Below are 12,450 nucleotides of genomic sequence, written 5' to 3'. Positions count from 1 at the left end.
CTAAGACAGATACAAGATGTGATTAGATAGTTCTTCAGGGGAGGTTGGATGTGGTTAGCTCTTGTGTGGGGGTTATTGTGGGTGCATTTTTGTTCCCAGATGGATTTTTTTTTACATAGCTCTGGCTAGCCAAGATCTAAGATGTGACTTGATCTGTGCAACCAAGTATTTTTTTCTGATGCTAATTAAGTTAAAGATCAAAAGGTCTTCTCTGAGTGCTAACTGAAGGCTCATAGATGATTATTAGACTGTAGAGGGAAGAGCAGGTGGATAGACAGGGGAAAGCTAAGGGTAGTAGAAATTGGATTTAAGGGCATGAGAAAGAAAAATAACAGGAAGAACCCAAATCATTCTAAAAAACACATAGATTGGGGTTTTGCCTTGGAGTCTTGACCAGCATTTCTTCCAGGTGGCTAGTAAAACTGAGAATTTTTTCCACCGTAAGTTTATTGGCCATATGAATTCTAGAAGAACTCTTTGCTGGGCAAGGTGGTACACGCTTGACATCTCAGCTCTTAGGAGGCTGTGGTAAGAGGATTATTACCCACAGTTTGAAGCCATTCTGGTCTACATAGTGAGCTCTTGGCTAGCCAGAACTTTAGGAAGATTGAGAACCACTGCTTTAGATCTTAGTGGAAGGTTCTCTGCTTTCCTCTCATTCACTATGATTTTGGTCAACTGTTCCTTATATACAGCTTCTACTATGCTCCTTCTAGATCCAATTTGTTCACTTTTTTTAAAATCATGAAGACATTTGAATGGTTGTGGATGCTTTTTCTTTTTTTAATGTTATGGAGGCACTACACACAGATTTGCATATGTTAAACTATCCTAGCATCCAGAGGGTAAACCCTCTCCATTACAATGAATGGTCTTGTATGCACACTGTTTAGTTAGACCTGCTAGTGTTCTGCTGAGAAGTTCTGAGTCTGTACTCATTAGGGATATTAGTCTACAATCTTCTCTTTTTGTTGTATCCTTATCTGGTTTTGATATCAGAGTAGCATAGTCACAGGTGACTGATGTCATAGATGAGGAAGCATCAGAGAACTATAGAGGCAGAAAACTTCAGCACTGGCTTCTCATTATGTTGAGATAGGCCCTCATATAGCTGGCCAAGGGGCAAGGCAAGTGCTAACTGCTGTGTTGGGGCTCACTTGAAGTCCTGGCACAGAGTCCTCAAAAGTTGGAGAGTACAGAAGATCAGAGAAACAGATGTAGAGGTTGAAGTGACATCATTACGGGACCACACTATGAGCCAAGGGATGTGAGGTAGACAAGGGATGAATTTCTCCCCGAAGAACCTAGAAAATATGCTTACATATGTTGTAAAACACGTAAAATATGTGGTCAGGTGGTAACCTGACATCTTACTTTAACTCCAGTTTCTAACTTTGAGGACTATATGCTAACACATTTGCACCATTTCAAATGGTCAAACCTGTGGCAAAATCAGCTTCAGCCATAATCAACAACTAGTGCTGATTTTAATGACAAATCAGAATTGGAGTATTGTGCACATAAAGCCTGCGTGGGCTGGCTGATCCATGTGGCAGTGTGACCTCAGGATGAATTTGACTACTGTATCAAGAGCTATGTGTCTTCTCCCAGCATGGCCTCTCTCTTACCTTACCGTGTCTACTCAGTGGTAGACAGAGGAAATAGCTGGCCCCAAACCGGAAGCTGTGTTACTTACCAGTTCGGCCTTCTGCCTGGGCTTCTTTACTAAAGAGGCCTCCGCTGACAGTTAGGATCTGCATCTTGTATTTCTTGCCTGGTGTTAGATCTTCAAATTTGTGCTGTTTTGCAGTAGCTGGCTCTGACGTGTTGCTCAAAAGAAACCCATTCTCATTTAGAAGCAGAACATCGTATCTTTCTGCCACACCAAGGGCTTTCTGCCAACTTACTGTTAAGGAGTTACTGCTGTATGCATTGTCTGCGACGACTCCCTGGACAGACGCTGGAACTTCAAAGAAACAAGAGAAGCAAGAACACTCAGGCTCAGCCACTTAGGGCAGAGTACTCCACTGAGGAAAAACTCTCTAAAATCATAGCGCACAACTACACTTTCCTTCCCTAAAGACATTTACGTAGGTAGTTTAAAATTAGGTTTTCATCAGTTAGCCAAGCCCATTCACTGTTGCGCTGAAGAGAACTGTGGAACACTATCATCTGGGTCTTCACCAGCTTTGTGCTCACCTGTCTGTCCGAGCGCATCTATCTGGTTTCTCAGGGACCCACTGACAGAAACAATAGTGATCCTGTACTTGGCTCCGGCCTCTAGCCTGTGGAACGTGTGCTCTGAGGCGTGCTTAGGGATAGTCTGAGAGTCCACCTTCTCATTCTGTCTGAATGCAGACACCACATAGGAGTCAACATCCCCACCACCAGGGCTCCAGGTTACCATCAGCCTATCTGTGGCTCCATTGGCAGAAATGTGGATATTTTTGACAGTGCTGGGAACTGAAAGAGAAAAAAAACTTAAAACCATCATTTAAGAAATGAACTGCAGGAATATTCAGCTAAAGTTTCTAAGGTCAGCTGTGGACGTGGCTCGGTCTATCATTCAAGACCTTGGGTTCCATCCCTAGTGGCTCCCAGGACATGCTTTTTTTTTTTTTTTTCTTTTTTTAGTGTAGGCCATAATATAGTAATGAACTAAGTGGTGTAGCCTACTGTGGAGTGTGGTCTTACTCATTCTGCTAAATAGCTTGAATTGGTTAAGGTTACAGGCCATGCTTTTTAATGTTTTAACATTTCCTGAAAGATTGCATGTGAAAAAAAGATTGCTTATTTTTTCCTGACTCTTCCACACAAATAGAAGTTAAGGGGAGAAAGTTCAGGTTAGACAGATGGCTCAGTGGTTAAATGGAAGAACTGACTGCTCTTCCAGAGGCCCTGAGTTTAATTCCCAGCAACCACATGGTGGCTCACAACCATCTGTAATGGGATCAGATGCCCTCTTCTGGTGTGTCTGAAGACAGCAACAGTGTACTCGCATACATTAAATAGATAAATAAATATTTTATAAAAAAAAAAGGGGGGGTGGGGGAGAAAGTTCAAGGCCAACAAAGAGAAATGAAAACAGTAGCCGTATATGGTTAGCCATATATTGAGGGCTGGTTAGACCATTTCTATCCAAGCCTTGGTCTTTGTATTTACTTGATATGTGATAATAGGGAAATTATTGAACCTCCATATACTTCTTCCTAAGAAAAAAATACCAGTGGTGATAAAAGTAAGAAGTCATAGGGTTGGGTAGACTGAGAAGAGATGATGCTCAGTTGTAGGGGTACCTCCCCAAGAAGCTGTCAACTTGCACTATTAAATAATTGCAACAGCTCCTAAGGGAATCCCAAAGAACTGACTCCCCATCAGGAGAGTCATGTATCAAATATTTAATATAATCTATGTGCCCAGAAGCCCCAGATGGGCATGTCCATTCAGTGTTATTTCTCTGAAAGGTCCCTTGCCACCTCCTTGTGCTTTTATTAACGTACTTTTATTAATCCTTTCTTGACAATACAATTATCATGATCTGGACAACTTTCTGCTTCTTGCAGTCTCTCATTTGTTCAAGTCTTTTTTTTTTTTAAAGATTTATTTTATTTATTTTATGTGTATGAGTACACTGTAGCTGTACAGATGGCCATGAGCCATCATGTGTGTGGCTGCTCTCTGGTCCCCTGGCTCTACTTCACTCTGGCGTAATTCACTGTAGCTGTCTCCAGACAGCACCAGAAGAGGGTATGCTATCTCATTATGGGTGGTTGTGAGCCACCATGTGGTTGCTGGGATCTGAACTCAGGACCTTCGGAAGAGCAGTCAGTGCTCTTACCCGCTGAATCATCTTGCCAGTCCTGTCCAAGTCTTAAACTAAACACTTGTACTATCAAACATCTTCAGCACATCACAGTAGCCACTCAGGCTCAAGAAAGTATTTCAATTCACCTGTGAGGCCTTCAATGAAGGCTGACTGCTGGACATCGCCACTGATGGTCAGGACAAGGATTTTGTAATGGCGCCCCGGTGTGAGTGCGGTGAACTGATACTCAGTTGCTGTGTTCACAAGGTAAATAGGAGGAAAGACTTTCATGTCATTGAAGAGCAGCTGGACCTCATACCGATCAACATCCCCATTGGCTCTTGACCAAGTCACATGGAGATCCTCAGAACTCCTGTTGAGAAGCGTGAGGTCCTTCACAGGCTCTGGGACTGGAGAGAGGAGTGAGAAGATATTTCAGGAACAGGGCTGATCAAGTTTACCTACACAATCTATAAATCACTCTCAAGGAACTGCCAAACATATCTCTCTCCCCATGAAACCTGGAGTTACTTCATGCATAATTAAACAAGGAAAATTGAAAGCAACTACTTAAATTGTGATTGTTTTTCTCTGACATAAATCTTACGTGCTACATGTTGGGAGAATATAATTAAAAAATGAGTTATGATCTCAATCAGAAGATAAAACAAGATATCTAGAGTTTTGTTGTCTTGATGCAAGAAGTCAGAGAAGAAAAGTGAAACGCTTGCTTTCCTTCCTCCATCCCTTACTTGCTCTTATCTACTAATAAATGTTCTGTAATTGGATGTCATTGGTTGGCTGAATGATGTAAGTCCCAGGTGAGAGTTATTGGGACTATAAGGGGCTAATCAGGAAACAGAGAGAACTCAGGGTTTACATGAATGTACTTAATGACCTTCAAGTCCAGTTACCCATCTGTCCTTTACTCCCCACCCCCCACCCCGTCCCCGCACTTACTCGTTCTCCCTGTCCCTTGTTCACTGGCTTCATATTGTCCACTCTTTGTACTGACAGTGACGCTGTACAGGCGTCCAGGGATGAGCTGAACAAATACGCACTCATTTTCTGACTTGGGGATGGTTTTGGTTTGAATGAAGCTGTCTCTGTTTTTGATGGTGACTCCATAGTGGTCAAAGTCTCCAGTGGCATGCAGCCAGGATACCTTTAAGTAGTCACTTCTGGCAGAGTTGCTAACACTGATTCCCTGGACCTTGTCAGGCACTGAAAAGAGAACAAGTAAAGCTGAGTGACTCGGGGAGAGCAGCTGATCACAGATGACACAGATGCCCGAGTCACTACTTTTTATCATATGCATTTAAAAGATAAATCTCACACCTATACACCAGAAAGCAGAAAGATGGTTATGTTACTTAAAATGATTTTTTGGGAAAAAAACCCCTAATGAACGTGTTCTAGTCTAATAAACAACAAACAATGTATTTTATAAGATGGACCATAAACCATAGTAAGTAAAGCCTAATAGAAAGATGATGCAGATATTAATGATCACAGCATACCTTGGTTACTTAAGTTATCAAGAAAAGTACAAAAACCCAAAAGGAAAATGGAAAAAGGTAAACATATATGAGTGCATATATAAACAATGTATGAGTACATATATAAAAATTTATGAATACATATACGAACATGTATGAGTAAATATACAGACATGTATAAGTACATATATAAACATGTGTAAGTGCACATATAAACATGTATGAGTGAATATATAAACATGTATAAGTGTATATATAAACATGCATGAGTACATATATAAAAATGTATGAGAGTAAATATATAAACATGTATAAGTATATATATAAACATGCATGTGTACATATATAAAATGTATGAGTAAATATATAAACATGTATAAGTGCATATAAAAACATGTATGAGTATATAAATAAAGAGATGTTCTGAGTCACTAGTCACCAAAGAAACTCAAATTCAGACTCCAATGCAATGATATTTTGCATTCCTTTGGCAAAATAGAAAATAGACACAGCCAGTTATGAGAGGAGGCATCTTTCATGTCCTTCCACAGAGGTCAGTAATGAACTGTTTGTTATGCATATAAAATGAGATATTAAATACACAGTTCTCACTATTAATTTCTTATTAAGTCAAAACATAAGCATTTTGATCTCTTGCTTTTAATATCAAAATAGGAACCATGAGTGAATCTAAGTAACATAATGACAACTTTGAAAGTTCAAGTCCCTGAAACATTACATATTTCTTACAGGCATTAAATGCCTCTTAATGTTAAAACAACTGAAAAATTTAAATCCTATTATGGTAGGACTGTACATAAGTCAAGCAACGCAAGGGAGGGATGAGCCTGATGAGTCAAGGCATTGGCTACTGTGGGATGGATTAGTCAGCCGTGTACCACATGATTGGATACAGATCATAGTCAAAATCCTAGCTAGCTTTTATTTAGGTTGCGGTTTCTCACGCCATCTTAAATTTGTAAAAATTACTAGCTGAATGCCTAGAAAAATCAAAGTGTCAACTGATGCATGCTCTTATGAAGCAAAAATTATGACTAATGCTATTTTGTAAACCTGAGGCTCCATTTAGTAGATATGTAAACAAATGACTCTCTGGGCTGACATTTTTCCTTCTCCATTAGCAGGAAAATGCTTCATTTTACACTGCAAATGAAGTGATTTTGATATTAAGGATGGTCTAGTTTGCAATTTAGGGTTGAATTTTGATTCAGTAATAAATTACAAGTTTTCTCTCTCTTGCTTGTATGGAGTGTATACACATTATATGGCGTATGAAGTGTGTGTGTAGTGTGTATGTGTGTATGTGGTATGTGTGAGTGTGTGTGGTATGTATGTATGTGGTATGTGTGTGAATGTGTATGTGTGCGTGTGTGCGTGTGTGTGTGCATATAAACATAGAGGCCAGAGACTGACATCTTCCTTGATTGTTCTTCACCTTAGTTTCTGAGAGAGGTTCAGTTAGAAAACTGAACTTAGAGCCTGTCGGTTTGGCTGGGCTGCCTGGCCAATGAGCTCTTCCTAGCTGTTTTTCTCTGTCTTCCCCAGCCCAGGCCCAATGTGCTACTGGTACAGATGTGAGTCACCATCCCAGGCTTTTATGTGGGTGCTAGGGATCCAAACTTAGGCCCCCAGGCTTGGGTGGTGGTCATTTTGTTGACTGAGCCATCTTCCCAGCTACAGTCTGTTTCTAGCTGACTAGGACCATCCATGGATACCCACAGGAAGCATTGAGGGGGGCTTTGTCCTTGATCCAGAGCACTAAACCCCTGCTCCAATTAGCTGTGTTTTTCAGCTCTTTTGAGCACCTCTAGGCCTGTAGGAGTTTGGTTTACGTCACAGGATGTCTGCTCTGGCATATGCCAAGCCCATGGCCTTTCCTTCTACTTTCTCCCAAATCATAAAACAGCCAGAAATTCCATCATTTTGGCACCTAAACTATATTTTCCCATGAAGCTTTTACACAGGCTGTATTAATATCTCTTGTTGGATTATATTTACGGACCAGGTTTATATTAGAACGTGGTGCTTCACAGGCCCGGAAGGAACAAAAACCAGGGCTTTACCTGAAACCAATTACAGTTCTGTTTGCATTTAGCAACCGCAGAGATGGGAAATTCTGAACCCGCACTGCTTGTGCGGATCAAGACTGGTCAGTGATCTAAGCAATTTACTGAAGGCAAAGCAATTACTGCAGGAAGAAGTAGCCAAGCGTGAGGCTAAGTCAATAAGGGGCTCTCCAGGTGGAGCTGGAAGTCATTTGTGAGAACTGCTTTCATGCACGGTGAGAGGACGTGACACGGGATTAGAAACGTTGGTCCACTCATCCAAATGGAGAAGGGCATTAGCAAAGTTAAAGAGCGTTAAAACACTCAGCCCAAATGAGCAGGACAGCAGTTCAGACACGAGTCCTCAGTTAGAGTCATTGGCCTCTGTCAGTCAAGTACCAAACCCGAGTTCACGCTGCTGAAAGAGTCATGACGCTGCTCTGAGCAGAGAATAGCTTTTCTCACATTTGGGAATATCTTAGCAAAAGGCCTTGCAATATTAGAGTCATGTGGACAGGGAATGCTAATCGGCAGTGGGTGGGAAATTGTAGGTTAGTAGTTAGGAGACATAGCCTTAATTTCTAGTCAATGTTAGGCTCAGAGTTGATCGATATGGTGCTCTGACACAAGATTACTCTGGAAGTGAAAAGTGGCTTTTCTGATCTAAGTCATGATTGTAATTATCAGAAGAATTAAACCTTAGGTTATCTGATGGGTAGAGATAATCTGTTCCCAATTAGCGCTTCTAAATAAGGTGTGACATAACGCCTGGACTCTGGCACAGTTCAGACATGTGACTTTGAAAAAAACACACTTCGCTTCTGGGATTTTCATCATCTCCCAAATCAGAAGATGAAAGGGCCACTGAAAGGAGCATTTCTATGCAAGCACTCTATAACAATGTAAACGGGGTTTCTTAATAGGAGAGAGAGGACACAAGGTCTGGGTGTGAGACCCGATAGAAATATCATTTCTCCTCAAGATTCGGGGGCTACAGAGCTGGCTAAGCAGTTCAGGGTGCTTCCTGCTCTCCCAGAGGACCTGAGTTTGGTTCCCAGCATCCACAACAGTTGGCTTACCACCACCTGCAACTCCAGCTCCAGGGCATGTGGCACTCTCTTCTAGACTCCATGAGCCCCTGCCTCACATGTAAACATCCACAAGAAGACACACATAAATAAAAAAAACACTAAAAATAAACAAAAAGAAGCTGCCAACCCTTTTTTACCCCGCACAGCTTCAGGGGTTACTATCGTTCTAGAGATTCCCTAGGGGCCACCAGGTGGAAAACCTTGATTCTGATGATTCATTCGTCTACCAGGAGCTACCAAGTTCCTGCTCTGCCCAGCGTCTGAGCTCACTAACAGGGTGACATCATTGTCTTATATGCAAAAGAACAGTTTTCTTCACAAGAGTCACCCTAGAGCCTAGTGGAAAAGACTTGACAGAAAGGGACATCAGCCTTAAGCAGAAAGTTCCGATGTAAACTTCAGAGAGCACCGATGTATCTGAAAATGATGGTTCTCTATGTTTAGTTCCTTCTAGTACATCAAAGACCTGGCTGGTGATCACCGACTAAGAGTTTTGCTTCCTAGTCTAGGAACTATAAAGAGTCACATTTTTATCTTGTGTTCAAAGAAGGCACAGTAGAATTGAGAGACTTTTAGGCTCTGGAATGGAACAGAGCTAAGTTTAAGTCCAAGATCTAAAACTTCCTGGCTGCTCAACAATAACAAACCGTTGGGCACTTGACTTAACAGTCTTAAAACTTGGTTTCCTAATCTGTAAAATGGGAATAATAATGCCCATCTCAGAAAGGAATGTGTAAGGATTAATTAGTTAATATATGTGAACCCACATTGCAGTAGCCAAAAAAGCACTCTTGAAACAGAAATATTTGTTATCCTCTTTAAATATAATATGAATTCCAACTATGAAAGGTAGGGAAGTCTTCCTGTAAATGTAACATCTGCTCAGGTACGGAGTCTCTTCAGTCAAAACAGGAAGACTCCAGGGCAACTTTGTGATGTTAACGGCTTTTTATCCGGAATCACTGCAAGGCCTTGACGCCCAGAGCTACACAGTCTCCATGGAGCCTTATACCCTCTTAATCCTTACCCGTCCGTTCTTCGCTGAAGGAATGACTTGCATAATTGCCACTCTTGGTGGTTATGGTGACATTGTAGAGGCGGCCTGGGGTGAGGGAGCTGAAGGAACACTCACTGACAGACTTGGCAATGATGAGGAACTGAACCACCTTGCCCTCGTGGGAAAGGGTCACCACGTAGTGATCCACTTCTCCAGGTGCAGGCAGCCAGGAAACACTGAGGTAATCACTGCGGCCAGAATTGTTGACTGTCACTCCACTCACGCTGGACGGGACTGTGAGTTCAAACCAGGGGGAAGTCATCAAAGAAAGCACAAGCAGAAGTTTGAGTTAACCATTGTAGTCAATAAAAACTGGGCATTGGGAGAGCTGAGTTGATTAGACTGGAGATTAAGGAGGTACCAGGACCCCAAGTGGCCTTGGGAAGATAAACTCCTTTCCATCAGAAGACTAATGAAAGAAAAACACAAGGATGCCTTTTAGATGCCTCATAACCCACCCACACCAACACACACACACACACACACACACACACACACACACACACACACACGCGCTGCCACTGTGACTTTATGGGGTTTCTGGGTGAGGGGCGATATTTTCAGAGGTATTTTATGTGAATGAGCCAAGAGGGTCTCCGTAGGAAAGAGCCCATAGCTTCACAGTTCAAATGAATCGGTTTGAACCAAACTCACCCAAAATAAAACAAAACAAAACAACAACAACAAAAAACAAACAAATAAAAAACAAAGATACTTGAGGGTAAAGGAGAAAAAAATCCATGGGTTTTCTGAAGAATTTAAGACTCTGTGTTACCTTTGACTTTCATGTGATCAAGTTTTTTTCTTTCTGGCAAGTTTAATAGACAGCACAGCCAGAGGCTCTGCTGTCCCTTTAGAAAGCGTTTTCTGCCCTCTAGCGGCCACAAGCCTAAAAGTGCATGCTGGAAGCCTGTCCCTCTGTAAACTGGGCAGAGAAAGCTGTCCCATCTCTTTGATGTTAAAATTCCCATTTGTTTGTATCAGTTACAGATCAATGCTACAAATGTTCACCAAGAAGCTTGTGATTTTTTTCAGGTGCATAAAAATGGAACACACATGGATGCCTTGAGGTTTCCCCTGGCTACAAGGTAAACATGAGGAATTAGTAACTGAGGAGTATTGAATGAAACGTCCATTATATGTATTGGAGACAAGCAGCTAGGACACAGAGCTGCCTTTGGTGACGGCAGACTGAACTCTCAGAGTGTGCACAGACTGCGCGTCTGTTTTCATCATGGGCTGTTTAACGTTGAGCTGGTTATTTTCATATAATTGCCAGTACTACTACATCATATGCAAAAGACAGGATTTGACCTCAGTGAAACCTGAGAGTCCTTCTGGTCTAATATGCTCTGATTTTTATGAACTAAGCTCCAATTGTGCACGCTGAGCAGTGCATAGGCTGTTAATAAAAGAATTACCAGGAGGAGTTTTGCCCAAAGCGTAACTCTTTTGATTAAAATAAAATAGAAGTGGTGGCACACACCTTTAATCCTAGCACTTGGGAGGCAGAGACAGGCAGATTTCTGAGTTTGATGCCAGCCTGGTCTACAGAGTGAGTTCTGGGACAGCCAGGGCTATACAGAGAAATGCTGTCTCGAAAAACCAAAACCAAAAAAAAAAAAAAAAAAAGACTCAAAAGTTATTTGGCATTTGTCTAGAATGAACATTTTTCTCAGATCGGGATTAGATGGATCGAATATATGGTGCTTTAAATTTCAGCTCCTCCCATTTTCTCTAGGCTGGAAAGTTCTTGTGTGCTTGTTTCAACTCTGTGGAAGCATATTCCAGATATAAGAAGACTTTTCAAAATAATTTGAATATTGAGCAATATAGCAAGTATTTGAAGGAATTACTAATGATTATCATTATGGCTTTCTTTAGCCACTGAGTCATTCTACAATGTGCTCTGTAAGAACTGTACTAATCTAGGGAGCTTCTTGGATTTGTAGTCATTGTGTGTACACAGTGTGGCTAGTGAGCTTCTTTGTGTGTCATTGTGTATATACAGTAGGGTCCCATCTTTCCTTTTTCTATTTCCAGGCCTAATGATCTGGGCCATGTCTGAGCTGTACCCCTATTCCCTGGAGAAGTAGAGAGAGCTATGAGAACCCAGAGGAAGGAAACATCTGGAAAACAGACCTGTCAGGTCCCAGGAGCCTGGGTCCCTAGTTTCTACTTGGAGAAGAAGCAATCTGAAGAGTTTAACCAGACCAATGCAGGATGCAACTCACTGGAAGAAGGATGCGAGGTCCTTCTTAACTGTACTACACTGAAGCACAGTGCCAGTAACTATCACAAGAAGAGAAATAGGGTGTCAGGAGAGACACCAGTGACAGTGTCTATTGTCATGGAACGAGAGCGCTGGCACGCATCAATGACTTTGTACTGAGACCAAGAGCCTTCAGTTTCTCAGCCGCTCCTCTGAGAGCTAAGGAAAGCAGTGTTTTCTCGGTTACTTAATTGTAGGTGAGATGGATGGTTTTGGAAAGAGATTTTTGCATAACAACACAACTGGTAATTAATATCTGAGTGTTGGGATTATAGACGGAGAACCCTGAACCCAACTTATAATAATCACATAACATTAAAAGTCAAGTTTATTGACCGGATTCTGAGTTTAACCATAGTTATCAGAGCTTTGGTTGGGATTGTATATATTTTTTTCCTTAAAAAACTTGGAACATAAATTTCACATATTGTGTGAAATAGTAAGTTATGTACTTTCAACGGATTAGGTAGAAAAATTCTACTTCCTTTTCTGGTGCTGAGCCTCTCTGACAAAATACCCACAGTGAGACTTATTTGTCGTCTTAGGACACAGTCTATTTTGAGTAGTAACACTGAAGGTCAGAAGCATTGTTTAGGTGGCATACAACACTGAGCCTTTGATGATGTTGCTCACCACACATATGTATGTGACTTTTACAGG

The 12,450-nt window shown here is 41.5% G+C and overlaps 1 protein-coding gene and 1 non-coding gene across 4 annotated transcripts in view; both read right to left on the bottom strand.

Moving 5' to 3' along the window:
* Ptprb (protein tyrosine phosphatase receptor type B) overlaps nt 1-12,450 on the bottom strand; it is a 111,727-nt gene that overhangs the window by 43,417 nt on the left and 55,860 nt on the right. For all 3 annotated transcript variants that reach the window (XM_031350440.1, XM_031350441.1, XM_031350442.1), the window contains 5 exons: nt 9,489-9,752; nt 4,766-5,029; nt 3,952-4,215; nt 2,200-2,463; nt 1,697-1,966 (listed from right to left, as the gene is read on the bottom strand). In XM_031350440.1, coding sequence (XP_031206300.1) covers nt 1,697-1,966; nt 2,200-2,463; nt 3,952-4,215; nt 4,766-5,029; nt 9,489-9,752 — 1,326 coding nt within the window. The remainder of the gene's footprint in view (nt 1-1,696; nt 1,967-2,199; nt 2,464-3,951; nt 4,216-4,765; nt 5,030-9,488; nt 9,753-12,450) is intronic.
* On the bottom strand, nt 2,633-2,764 carry LOC116076599. The gene has a single exon (XR_004113005.1). It is a non-coding gene; the product is annotated as a small nucleolar RNA SNORA4 (small nucleolar RNA).

This window comes from Mastomys coucha, unplaced genomic scaffold, assembly GCF_008632895.1.
Source record: "Mastomys coucha isolate ucsf_1 unplaced genomic scaffold, UCSF_Mcou_1 pScaffold4, whole genome shotgun sequence".
Classification (NCBI taxonomy): Eukaryota; Metazoa; Chordata; class Mammalia; order Rodentia; family Muridae; genus Mastomys; species Mastomys coucha.
Note: the sequence above shows the minus strand (reverse complement) of the source record. Positions and strands in the feature narration are given on the sequence as shown.